This window comes from Xenopus laevis, chromosome 1S (assembly GCF_017654675.1).
Source record: "Xenopus laevis strain J_2021 chromosome 1S, Xenopus_laevis_v10.1, whole genome shotgun sequence".
Lineage (NCBI taxonomy): Eukaryota > Metazoa > Chordata > Amphibia > Anura > Pipidae > Xenopus > Xenopus laevis.
The window spans coordinates 180,899,157-180,912,658 of NC_054372.1; the positions used below are offsets into that span (position 1 = coordinate 180,899,157).

The 13,502-nt window shown below is 35.5% G+C and overlaps 1 protein-coding gene across 2 annotated transcripts in view; it reads left to right on the plus strand.

Annotated features, from left to right (window-relative positions):
* The window catches only part of arl15.S (ADP ribosylation factor like GTPase 15 S homeolog), a 204,654-nt gene extending 191,581 nt beyond the window's left edge, over nucleotides 1–13,073 (plus strand). The window contains exon 6 of one of the 2 annotated variants that reach the window (XM_041580573.1): nucleotides 11,961–13,073. In XM_041580573.1, coding sequence (XP_041436507.1) covers nucleotides 11,961–12,113 — 153 coding nt within the window. In that variant the 3' untranslated portion in view covers nucleotides 12,114–13,073. The remainder of the gene's footprint in view (nucleotides 1–11,960) is intronic. The other variant, XM_018244491.2, reaches the window with a different exon arrangement.
* The last annotated feature ends 429 nt before the right edge of the window (nucleotides 13,074–13,502 follow it).

Consider the following 13,502-nt stretch of genomic DNA (forward strand, 5'->3'; position numbering starts at 1 on the left):
AGGCGCGAATTTGTGGCGAATTTGCGCAATTCGCCGCTGGCGAATAAATTCGCAAAACGGCCGTGAAAATTCGCTGCCAAAAGTTCGCCGGCGTTAAAAAATGGGCGTCTGCGTCAAAAAATTTTCACGTTTAGCAAATTTTGAGCGAAATTCGCTAATTTTTCGCTGAAGCAAAACGGCGCAAATTCGCCCATCACTATTCCTGACGTATATGTTCGTTTTCTCCTTCCTCCTCTGTTTTTTAACATTTCACTAGTGATGGGCAAATCTGTCCAGTTTTGCTTCGCTCGAAAACTTGTGAAACTCCAAAATAATTTGTGAAACGCATTGAAGTCAATGGGCATGAAAATAATTTTTGAATCGCGACAATTTTTATACATGCGACTCTTTTGTCCAAATGCATTATAGTCAATGGAAGGCTTAATAATTTTGACAAGTGACAGTTATTTTATGTGCAACAATTTTGACGCGCAACAATTATATGTCGGCGAATGCCAGCGAAAACATTAGCGGGCGGCGAAATTAGAAAATTTGCTACGCAAATCCATGCCTGGCGAATAAATTTGCCACATGTCACATGTCCTATTTCTTTTTCTGTTTCAGAAAAAAGTGAATGTGTTCTAATTTATTGAAAAGCTTGCATTTCATAAAATAGCATACATTTTGTGTAAAAACAACTCGAACACAGTGAAATCACATTATCATTTTTGATCATTCTGCCAAATTTCAAGTTCTTTTCTAAATCTCAAACTGGAACAGTAGATAAAATCTTACTAATAAAACGCCTATTGACTTCTACATTAACTTGCAGTAGTGATGAGCGAAGCGGTTCGCCGCAAATCCGCAAAATGGCAAAAATTTACCAAATGCAAAAAATAGTTGATTTTGATGCGCAAAATAGTTTTCTGTCTTTTTAGCACTGAAACCTGGTGAAAATTCTTGCTCGTCACTACTAGCCAGCTTTTAATAGCCAAAATCTGTATTTTTTAGTTTCCAAGCTCTTTTACATTTTTGCTGAAAAAAAATTAAAAAAACAAAATGTCTTTAAACATTAAGGGGCCAGTTATCAAAATCTGAATTTGAGTTTTTATCGTAATTCGAGCAAAATAAATCACAAATTAAAATTTTAATTTAATTTGTGATTTATTTTGCTCGAATTATGATAAAAACTCAAATTCAGATGTTGATAACTGGCCCCTTAATGTTTAAAGACATTTTGTTTTTTTAATTTTGTTGTAACCGGGAACTGTTGTTCCCCTTACAGTTAATATATATAGTGCAAGAATGTTAGCCAAATGGCAAACTATATAAATAATCGCATATTCTAGAGTATCCATATATGTTTATGAGCTGATTTGAAGAAATCTGCCTGGTTCTCAGTGTCAACGTTTGTGGGATAATTGGAGAACATGCATGATGGAAGTTACCTTTGACTACTAAAATCTCTTAATGTCAAGTCAAAGTGGAAAATTGGTTAAATATCATTATAATGTCATGGCTAGTCGGGCTTTTAATAAGACATTTCCTGGATAATCCTATGGCTAGACATACAATAGCACTCCGCTATAATAGGGCTTATCAAAGAAGTTCATGTGCTTGTGATATTACTAGGGAAAAGTTTGTCATGTTAGAGTAGCAGGCAGCCTGGAGCAATCACATGCAAAGCTCGGTTTTCAAAAAAAATAAATAAATAAAATAGCAAAGACATTTTAAAACCTGCAGATGTAGCCTGTTTTGACATTTTTTTCTAATATTTAGAAGACTTTGTTTTAGAATATTTGTGGCTTTTGCAAAATATAATAATGACAGCAAACATATTTTGTATTCCTCTTGCCTGCCTTTTCTAACATAGAAAATATCAAATATCTGGATATACGTTAATATGCTCATTGTTTTAAATGGACGTCATATACTTTAAGAAGCACATTTATTAAAGGTCGAATTTCAAAGTCATTTGAGTTTTCTTTAACTTATGGAGATATTTGAGATTTGATTGGGGGGTTATTTAATAAAAAATTGTAATATCTAAAACCCACGTGAATTTTGAAAACTCGAATTGAATTTGAATCGAATTTCTCCTAAACAACTCGAATTTCAGAAAGGCTAGTAACATGTCCAAATTGATGCATGGACCTCTCCCATTGACTTATACATGAACTCGGCACCTTTTAGGTGGCGAATAGTGGAATTCAAATTTTTAAAGGGCCAGCTTAAAACTCGAATTAAGTTTCGATAATTCACAATTCGAATTTGAGAGTTTTGACCATAAAATAAATTTAAATTCAAATTTTCAGTTCGACCCATGATAAATCTGTCCCTTAAGGTAATTATATATCCAGCAGCCGTAATATTGAAATCATTGTGAAGTCGCAGAGGCCTGTGCCTATAGCCCTTAAAGGGATACTGTCATGGGAAAAAAAAAATTCTAAATGAATCAGTTAATAGTGCTCCAGCAGAATTCTGCACTGAAATCCAATTCTCAAAAGAGCAAACAGATTTTTTTATATTCAATTTTGAAATCTGACATGGGGCTAGACATATTGTCAATTTCCCAGCTACCCCAAGTCATGTGACTTGTGCTCTAATAAACTTCAGTCACTCTGTACTGCAAGTTGGAGTGATATCACCCCCCATGGTACAAGGGATAATAGCCAGATTAACATCAGCGGTGGAGCCAGATGAAGTAAAAATAGGCTTTATTAATCCATATTAAAATTGTGAGTACAAGCGGGCAGGGAGATAAAGCTTGGCGCGTTTCGTGACTAATACGTCACTTCATCAGAAGCTTCTGATGAAGTGACGTATTAATCACGAAACGTTGATCCGTAATTATCCCTTGTACCATGTGTCTATGATGATTGTCTAATGCCGTGACCAGAACAGTGAGTGGACGTGTATGCTCTCTCCTCTGCAGTCGGCAGCTTCCCCATTTTCCTCTGCACGCTATATTGTATCATTTTAGAAGGCGTTTATGGCTGACAATCTGTTAACTTGCACCTTGGGAAAATAACTATGCTTATTATAAGAGCAGCCTCTTTTTTTTTTTTTAGAAGGCAAATTTTGCTTGGTATCATCTTTTAAAAATATGCCTTAAACGAGTCAATTTCATGGTAAATGCAACTGTAAACAAGCCACTTAATCAACATGTTACTCGTGTGTAGCAGACCGTTTTACAAGTAACTGATACTTTTACGAGTCTGTGTTTCAGACAGAATAATTGTCTGTGTCTGATGCGTGCACAGTTAACTTTCACTCTTTATCATTCTCAATTGTTCTTTTATTTCATTTCTGTGTGCCATACAAACCAAGACTGCACCTACTCATTATTTAATCATTTTAAAAGATTTAATATATTTTAAATGTTAAACATATTATTAGTGTATAGTTTATTTCTTGCGCTTTGGGTTAAGGTTTTATGTTTATGAATTTAAAGGTTAAATCACATTTGTGACGCCATAAATAAATTGCAGGCATTGCAAGAAATAATATGTTGTTTCCTTTCTGATAAGTTGTGGTTTCCCATAAATTTTGGGCATATAGATATAAGCTCTGTAGAAACTGTATGATAAGCGAGAACTTGTAACTTGGGCTGGGATGTTGTTAGACTGTGTACTCTAAAGGAAAAATCCACAATTAGGAGTTTATTTATTAATGGTCAAATTTCGAAGTTCTGTAAAAAACAATGTATTTCTAATAAATTATTTACTTAAATAATAAGGTTATTTATGAAGAAACTGGACTGTGTAACATTCAATTGAATAGGAACTACCCGAAAATCCGAATTGAATTCAGATCGAGTTTTCCAAAAAAAATCTAGAATTTCAGGAAGTATGACTATGAAGATTCTCACTTATCCAGCTCATGGTATATCTAGTATAAGTAATTCTAGAGAAACTGGACCAGCTGAGTAATCACTGAAATCAACGATTACTCAGCAAGTCCAGTTGCTCTAGAATAACTTATACTAGAATGTCAGGAAGGCTATTAACATCTTCAAATGGTTCAAGGCACCTCTGCCATTGACTTCTACATGAACTCGGCAGGTTTTAGTTGGCAAAGCATTGAATTAGAACTGTTTCTAGGGTTGAAGTGTGAAAAAACTCAGATTCTAATTCAAATTCAAGTTGGTGGTTTTAAAATCAAAATTGTAAGTTTTGACCCCAAAAAAATTAGAAAATTCGAACCTTAGAAAATATGCCCCTAATTTTCTCCCCAAAAATATACACGTTTGTAAATACTGTATACACTTGCAACCTTGATAAATATCTTTAAGACTAGTGATTTTACAAAGCAGTGTTGTTCCACCCTTCCAACCAAGGAAAATTGCTGAACAATATAAAATACCGTGGGCCTACTTGCTCTGCTTTGATTGTTTTCCCTGCTCTGAAAAGTATCCCTTGCTGACTTCACACATTTTCTGATGCGTTGACTGGATTTTTAGATAAGTTGGTTTGCACTTCATCTGGTCACAGTGGATGACTTATGGGTCCCAAGGTGGGATCATCTAAATCTCTTGACTGCCTACATTGTACGTGGCCAGTGAGTGACTCATTTCAAAATCAAACTAGGCAGTTAAGATGGACAATGGGACAACAATAAGCAATTAAATATTTACTTTTTATGTTCTAGACAGAGTTAATGAGCAGGGACTGCCTTGTGGAGTATCTGTGTACCTATGCCCCAATGGAACACTTCAACCTATAAATCTAATATTTTGCAAATTTTTGTTGCAAGCCAAATGTATTCTTTGCCGCCCATGAAGGCAGCAGAGATCCTCCAGGTTCCAGTTCCTAACAGTTGGTCTCTCTTAGCAGTTTCAAATTTATCAGTGGATTACTAGTAGTTCTGCTCCTGGCTTTGATTGGAAATATAAGCAAAATATAGGACAGATTGGGACTCTATGATGGCTCCAATTCAGAAAACTTTGGCTCCACTGAAGGATGTGGAAGGTGCAACCGATGGTCTAGTGCAGTGGTCCCCAAACAGTAGTTTGTGAGCAACAAGTTGCTCCCCAACCCCATGGATGTTGCTTTCAGTGGCCTCAGAGCAGGTGCTTATTTTTGAATTCCTGGCTTGGAGGCAAATTTTGGTTGCATAAAAACTGGATGTACTGCTAAACAGAGCCTCCTATAGGCTGCCAGTCCACACAGGGACTACCAATAATCAATCACAACCCTTATTTGGCACCACCAAGGAAAATCTTTCATTCTTGTGTTGCTCCCTAACACTTTTTACATCTGAAAAACTAACTAAACAAAGTATGATCAGTATGCATTCATTTAGCCTTATTATTTTTTTGTAAGTTATCTTTATATGACAATTTCATTCTTTACATTTTTTATGAAGACCTCCTCAGGAGCTCCAAAAATTATGCTGAATTAGAAGATTGCTACTTTAAGAATCCAATATACCTAAAACATGCCTGACATTTAATTCAGATTAAATTGTATTTTCAATAAGATTACAGTATTTTCACTTTTCCAGAAAAGCACATAAAAGTTTACAGTACAGTTAATCATGGGTCTTAAAAGTGTTAAGAGTGGATAGTGGGTTATGAGGCATAACTGAGAGATTGTGATCTGGAAGAGCTGCAAGGTTAAGCTCTGCTTATTCTATTTATATTTTATTTATATCACTAGTCCACATTTTTAGTATTGGCGTGTCTAAAGCTTTAGATAAATCATACATTAAACTGCTGTCATTTTGTTTCTTTGGCAGCCTTTGCAAACTGTAAAAAAATAAAATAAAATATAATTATATTTACTATAGTAGAGTGAGCTCAACTGATGCTCTCAATGTCTCCTTCTTTGTGCTTTTAGTATGAAACTATCCCTTGCAGGCTATTTGTTCAGAAATGCATGAAATGTTCTCAGGTTTCAAATGCTTTTCTTGAATACCACCCAAACTGTCATGGTAAATTGTGTAATTCTTCCCCCTAGGTAGACTCAAACATATTCTTCAATTTTCTCTTTATTTCTATCTTAGTTTCTTTCTGTCTTTCTTCCTCTCTCTCTTTTTATGCCTCTCTTTTTTCCTCTCTAATGTTTCAAACGTCTCCTTTAATTTTCTTTTTTTCTTTCTCTCTCTCTCTCTCTCTCTCTCTCTCTCTCTCTCTCTCCCTCACTCTTTATATCTTACTTTTTTTGATTCCCACCATCTCTTACACTCAGGGGCCCATTTACTAAGGGTTGAAGTGGATTTTCAAATTAAAAAACTTTGAATTTTCGAAGTAATTTTTGGGTACTTCGACCATCGAATAGGCCAAATTCGACTTCGATTCGAATTGAAAATACTTCAAAAATTCGACCATTCGAAAATCGAAGTACTGTCTTTTTAAAAACCGTTGACTTCGACACTTCGCCACCTTAAACCTGCCAAATTGCTATGTTAGACTATGGGGACCTCCTAGAACCTATAGCCAGAATTTGGCTAAGTTTTGAGAAGTCGAAGGATTATTTTGTAAAAACGTACGATTCGAAATACGATCGTACGATCTTAAAAATCCTTCGACTTTGAATGTCGGATTACCCTATTCGATGGTCGAATTTCGAAGTTTTTTAACTTTGAAATTTGACCCTTGATAAATCTGCCCCTTAATATTTCTTTCCTTTCACCCTCCTCCATATAGTTTTTCGTGGGACAGAAGCTTTTCCCAGGGTCGAAGTATGTTTGAAGTGACATTTCAGCACCAGTTGAAAAAAAGTGACTAAAGTCTGTTTTGAACTGAGCTGGACATGATTCCTTTATTTCCTTTACACAGGAATGTGATGATGGTTTGGAGTGTTTCCCATTATTTTAGTTCTTCAATAAATCAGAAGGTGGCAGCCTTTATGTAAATATTTTTAACTAGTCAGGTAGGGATGAATTAGACACAAATTTGATGACAGGGTAAAGAGTAATAATGTGAATTTCATCCCATATACACTATCATGCGGAGGCCTGTTATTAAAAGTTGAGTTTTAGTGAGCTTTGAGGTTTTTGAAACTCTACTATACTCTATTACACTCTAAAACCACAAATTCCAATGAAACATATTAAAAGATGTGAATACAAAATGTAAAAACAAAAATAGCCCCTAAAAATGAACAAAAAACTAAATTTTCATTATTATACGAAAAATTTGTTTGACAATGAAGATATTGATGTCTAAAAGATTCTTAAACAAAGGCTGATCTTTGCAAGAAAAGAAAGGCAACTTCCATTGACTTCTACATGAACTTGGCAGCTTTTACTTGCCGTACTTTTGTATTCATAGATTTTATGTCCTATCACAGCAGGTCAGTTTATCCCTGGCTTGCCTCATGCTTTTTCTCCGTTATGATGAGACTTGAAGAGTTGAAAGTACAGCGTGCCAAAGCAACGTGTCAAAGTTGCCCAAATCTGCAGCTTTTCTCAATTTTTTTTTTCTAAATGGAATTGTTTCTTTCCATGAAAAAAGTGCTGCTTGAAATTTACTGAGAATATTTTATCCCATATGTTATATTTTATATAAACCCTTGTCTGTAAATCTCACCATCAGTAATAAAGAAAGATATAGTTCAGAAAGTGCTTTATCCAATTATTTTCCAATTATAGTGCTTATTCCAATCAGTTTAACACCATTACATTTTTGAGAAGTTCTGACACTTACACTTATTTGCTAGCATAATTGTATATCTGTCATTTTAACAGATCAGCTGTTCAATCACAGTTTACTTACATAAGAATGTAGTGTTTTTTGCCTATACTGTCAGGAGCGCCCAATGATGCTCCCGTCTTCGTCGGTGGTGCTTCCAAGATGCCGTCGCCCATAGCCGCCGCATGGGTGGAGGCGCCGGCACCTTGTTGCAGCTCGATCACGTGGTTGGCGTGAAAATTTGAAATAAAAAGATGCTGAGGTCACGGGTTCAATTCCCATTTATAGGATTTGTTTGTTGCATTCCTAGGTGTTCCTGAATTCCTTAAATGACTGATTCTTTTGACCTTGGCCTGAAATTTGGACTTTAATTCTTTGCTGCCAGCCTATTGCCTGTATCCTGACTACATTTATTCTTGATTCCTTTCGTACCGCAAACTTGAACTTTGTCCAAAAGCTTCTTGCTTGGTCCATACTTCTCTGCTAGGTGCCGATACACCCCTGACATATACATTCTTCCAATGACAGATGGTTCCTTTAAAATTATTGAATTTTACTGACTAATGTTTACTATAGATAAGTAATAAAATTATTAAAGGGTAAATGTTTGCTCCTTGAACTGTTCAGTCAAAAGATATTAGCTTGACCCAATAATTAGCCGTGACTTTTTTTTTATAGATTATCGTAGTTTTGATACTTTGCTGGAAGTTATAAAATTTTAGAGAGCTTCGTTCATAGAAAGCAATAGATTGTGGTCTTTTTATCTACTATAGCTTAGTATGCATGTCAACTCTCCCGGATTACTCCCCACTAGGGATGCACCGAATCCAGGATTTGGCCAGGATTCTGCCTTTTTCAGCAAGATTTGGATTCGGCCAAATCCTTCTGCCCGGCCGAACCAAATCCTATTTGAATATGCAAATTAGGGGCGGGAGGGAAATTGCGTGACTTTTTGTAACAAAACAAGGAAGTAAAAAATGTTTTCCCCTTCTCACCACTAATTTGCATATGCAAATTCGGATTTGATTTGGTTCGGTATTCGGTCGAATCTTTCACAATGGATTCAGGGGATTGGCCGAATCCAAAATAGTGGATTCGGTGCATCCCTACTCCCCACATATTACTGGCGTTACAAGCCAGTCCCCTGATTTTCTACAGTTTTCCTGCTTTGTTTACATTGTACTATTTTCTTTGTTTACAAGTACCGTTTGCAACAAGAAAATTGGCGATTGCTCTATGTGCGCATGCCCACTGAAGTCATTGCCAGGCCACGGCCATTTTCCACGCTACACATGCCTTAGATCCCCTATAACTTACAGCTCTAGTTTTGCCGTTATTGATTGTAATAGTAGCAAAGCAAGTAAATGGTTTGAACCATGTTAGTACAGAAAAAGAATAATGGAGCAACTTTTGAGTATGTAATTGAAATTGGTAGAATATAGTGTAAAAAGTACCCCCTCTTGTAAATTATTACGGATATTATAATGTACCGAGGAGCTTCATGCCCATATAAAAACACGAGGCTGAAGGCTCGAGTGTTTTTATACAGGTCATGGAACTCCGAGGTAACTTTAATATCCTCATATTTTGCAACTGGGGGTACTTTATTTATTATAATACACAAGTTTCAGTGAGTCATGTGACAGAAATGACATCAGAACTCGCCGTTTATAACTATGACATCAGAACTCACTGTTTATAAGGATATCATTTGTGTATTATAAAAAATATACAAACTTTTGGAGCATGTATTCGCAACCAATACATCATTCAATTCTTTTCTCAAATTTTGCCTACTGATGATTGCACTGTGTGGGGAGTCTTATATGTTTATTGGAAGAAATGAGTTTTAAAATACTTAAATCTCACAATATTCTTGAAATATTGCCTGCTTTTTACTCTTATATATAGAGGTTTAAGTTAAATATTTATGTTTCTGATCTAGTCTATAATGTAAGCATACATGTTTCATGACTAGTTTTCCCCGAACATCTTTATTTATATTGGGTTTCGTCATCATTTAAGTCTCTAATTGTTAATTAGGTAACTAAGTAAACAAATGTCTGCAAATTTCCTTCAAACATGCCTCAGCCAGTGAAAGATATTGCGCATTTAACAGTTTGAATATTTTTTGCATACTTGTGGCTATTTTGGTAGGAGTGTGGAAAGCCAATATTTCTTAAGAAAATACTCATAGACAAAAGAATGTGCAAACTAAACTCTGCTCGGGCAACAGCTATTTGCTGGTATGTTAGCAATTGTTATATTAACTTTCTTTGAATTACAGATTGATACAGGGACAATAAAAATGTGATGGAAATGCCAAACAGGTGTTAAACAAATTGGAACTCAAGTGGTGTTTAGCAATACAAACAGAGCTGTCTTTAGTGGGTATACAAATAGGGGCCCGGGCAGTTATATGTAGGATAAGTGTGAGAGATTTGTAATATTTATAGCACCTTCCAATAATTTCTGACTTTTCTGGGTTCAGTATAAAGTGATAGCTATCACTTTAAAAATGATTTATACTGTACCAGGAATAGTCCGCAATTATTAGAAGGTGCTGTAAATTGCACAAATCTTACACACGCATCCTACATACAACGACCTTGGGTAATACTGATTGTTAAACTTTTTAAATGTGTGTTAAAAGAAATAAACACTCTGGGTAAAGCAAGAATTCACATATTGAATGGATGTAATATAAATTGAAGATTAGATGATTGTTCTTCTCAAATTGTTGCCTTGGAATTGTAAAAAGTATTAAAGACCTACCTTAACGAAATTGTTCAGTATAAAAATAAAAACTGGGTAAAGAGAAAGAAAAGATGTTTCCAATATAGTTAGTTAGCCAAAACTTAATTTATAAAGACTGGAGTGACTGGATGTCTAACATAATAGCCAGAACACTACTTCCTGCTTTTCAGCTCTCTTGGTTTACACTGATTGGTTACCAGGCAGTAACCAATCAGTGACTTGAGGGGGGGGGGCACATGGGTCACATCTGTTGCTTTTGAATCTGAACTGAATGCTGAGGATCAATTAAAAACTCACTGAACAGAAATGTACCATGTGGCTATACTTCAAGTCGCTGACTAACTCAGAGTTAGAGAGCTGAAAAGCAGGAAGTTGGATTATGTTAGACATCCAGTCACTCCAGCCTTTATACATTACATTTTTGGCTCATGGTATTAGAAACATTTTTTATTTTGCACAGGCTATTTATTTACCCAGTTTTAATTTTTACACTGAACTGTTCCTTTAAAGGGATATTGACACCTTTAAGTTAGCATTTTTTACTACTGTCATAACATTGTCTTTGCATGTGCTTTATATTTATAATTCTTTCCTTTAAAAGTATATGGCCAATGATTTTACATTGTATTTTATATTTGCATGTGCTTTGTTTTATATATTTTTTCTTATAAAATGTTTGGCCAATGATTTTCTTCCCTGTGTTCCTCTATGAGGATGCTGCTGTAATTATGCAGCAATAGTCTGTTAACATTATAAACTCTGACAAGTTGAGAAGAGACATTTAGGTTTAGGAACTTCGAATAACAATTACTTACAAAAGCAGACCTACCAGTGAAAAACTATCAATATGACCTATAGGCAACTTTTAGGGGCATATTTATCAAGGGTCAAATTACTTAGAATTTTCAAGTTTATTTTAGTGCAATTCGACTAGGGAATAGTTAAAATTTGATTCGAGTTTTTAAAAAAATAAAATCGAAATTTGAATTTTGAAATTTATCATGTACTGTCCCTTTAAGAATTTGAATTCGACTATTCACCATCTAAAACTTGCCAAATTGGTGTTTTAGCCTATGGGGGACATCCTTCAATCTATTTGGAGTACTCCTGAAAATTAAATTCAAAAAACTCAAAACGAACTAGATTCACCCAATTAGGAAATTAGTCGCCCCGAAGAAGAGGAGATTTGTTGCCGGGCGACTAATCTCCCCAAATCTGCCTGTGTGCCCTGACCCTTAGACTATGCCATAATTTTACTTACCTTTACAGAACATTATTTAGGTAATTCTGTTGTGTTTCAAAGGTATACCATAAGCTTGAGTAGACTTCATCTTATTTACTCTTGGTGGGGGAGCACTGGCTTACACAGAATCTGTGCACATTTTAAACTTAAAGCATGACTGGAAAATCCGTATAGCAGTATATGATTGTGTGGAGCCTAGTCATGTACTTAAAGTTGAGAACCTCAATTCTGACCAGAACATAGAGTTTGTGTTCTAATACAGCACTTTTAAATTTTGCATCGTGTAAATATGATATATTTCAGACATTTTATTTATACATTTTTCTATATACCTCTTTCTTTTAGATCAAGAAGTATTTTGAACTTGAACCGCTTGCACGTGGGAAGCGTTGGATTCTTCAGCCAACATCACTGGATAACATGGAGGCTGTGAAAGACAGCTTCTCGATGCTAATAAATGTATTAGATGAGCGAGAGCCAGAACCAATTCAAATGTGAAAGCTCTTGAAGGGGGCAGTCATCCATAGTGACATCATCGCCGTGCTGGCAGTTGCTTCTTCTCCAACAGAAACTGTACTTTAGTGGAATGTCAATTGTGTGTGTGTGTCTTCGGGCCAAGCTGGAAGTTATGTTGGAAAATCTGAAGCGCTTTGATTTTTATGCCTTACAGCTGTTTTATTTGGAGTCACATTGTTAAACCCAATAGGTATATACGGTCTGATGTTTACTTTAAGCAGCCTCTGTTCCAGGGCTCATCCTGTAGAACATCAAGCAACTCATAGGACAGACAGGTGTCTTTATTGGATGCAAAAAACTTTGGAGTTCTACTTCACTTCACATGTCAATCTGTACCAAATACTCTTCTGTGTTAGACCTCTTTTAATAGTAAGTATGTGACTACGCCTAAGGGGATAGGCAAATCTGTTTTGGTTAGAGAGAAGCCATGATTCCACTTTGTGTTTCATCCTGGATTATGCTTCTCTACACCGAGTGGTTTGGAAATCCATTTAGATTCACGTCTTTACCTAATCACCAAGTTCTTTACTAACCACTTTTTTTAAGACCGCTAGATACTTGGCCCCTTTATCGTCTTAAGAGCTGCATTACATACCTTTGGTGACATTCTGCTATAATGTTGAGACAACAAGGTGCTTTTATCTAGTAGGGGCCACATGAAGACATGGCTGCTCTATGTAGAGTCATACATTACAAAAAGAAATAAATGCATGTTCTTAACTTCCCCAACTTCTGTACTACTAAATTCAGAACCCATTCTATACCACTATTTAGGTAATCATCCTTATTTTAATAAATTTGAAGGTGGGGTCTCCAAATAGTAAATATTAACTCACCACATCAGGGAAGAGAGGCACCGCCCTGAGCCCTCAGCACGGGGAGTGGACAAACCGAAAATTCTTTGGAGCAGGCACTCAATCAAGTCTCAATCTCCCAACCAGGCAGTTAAATCAAAGTGAAATAGTTTATTATGTCCACACAATAAACTTTTTCACTTTGATTCAACTGCCTGGTTGGAAGATTGACTTGATTGAGTGCTTGCTCCAAAGAATTTTTCGAATCATCCTTCTTTTCCCTTCTGCCATTGTGTTTCAAATCAAGTACATATCATATTGTATAGTACTGTTTTTTTATAGAACTGGTTTCACTGAGGGACATGATAGCATTGAGTTATGAAATTTTACCAATTTATATTTTATTTTACATTTATTAACATCTTTTTTTTTTTGTTTGTTTTTTGTTTTTAATATACAGTATGTGTGCTAGTAACTAAGAGCCCAGTAAGACAAAATATTAAGAGTTTTAACCGTGTTGTTTTCCTTCCACTTGAGAACTAGTGTTTTTTTTCTACAATCCATAATAATAGCAAGA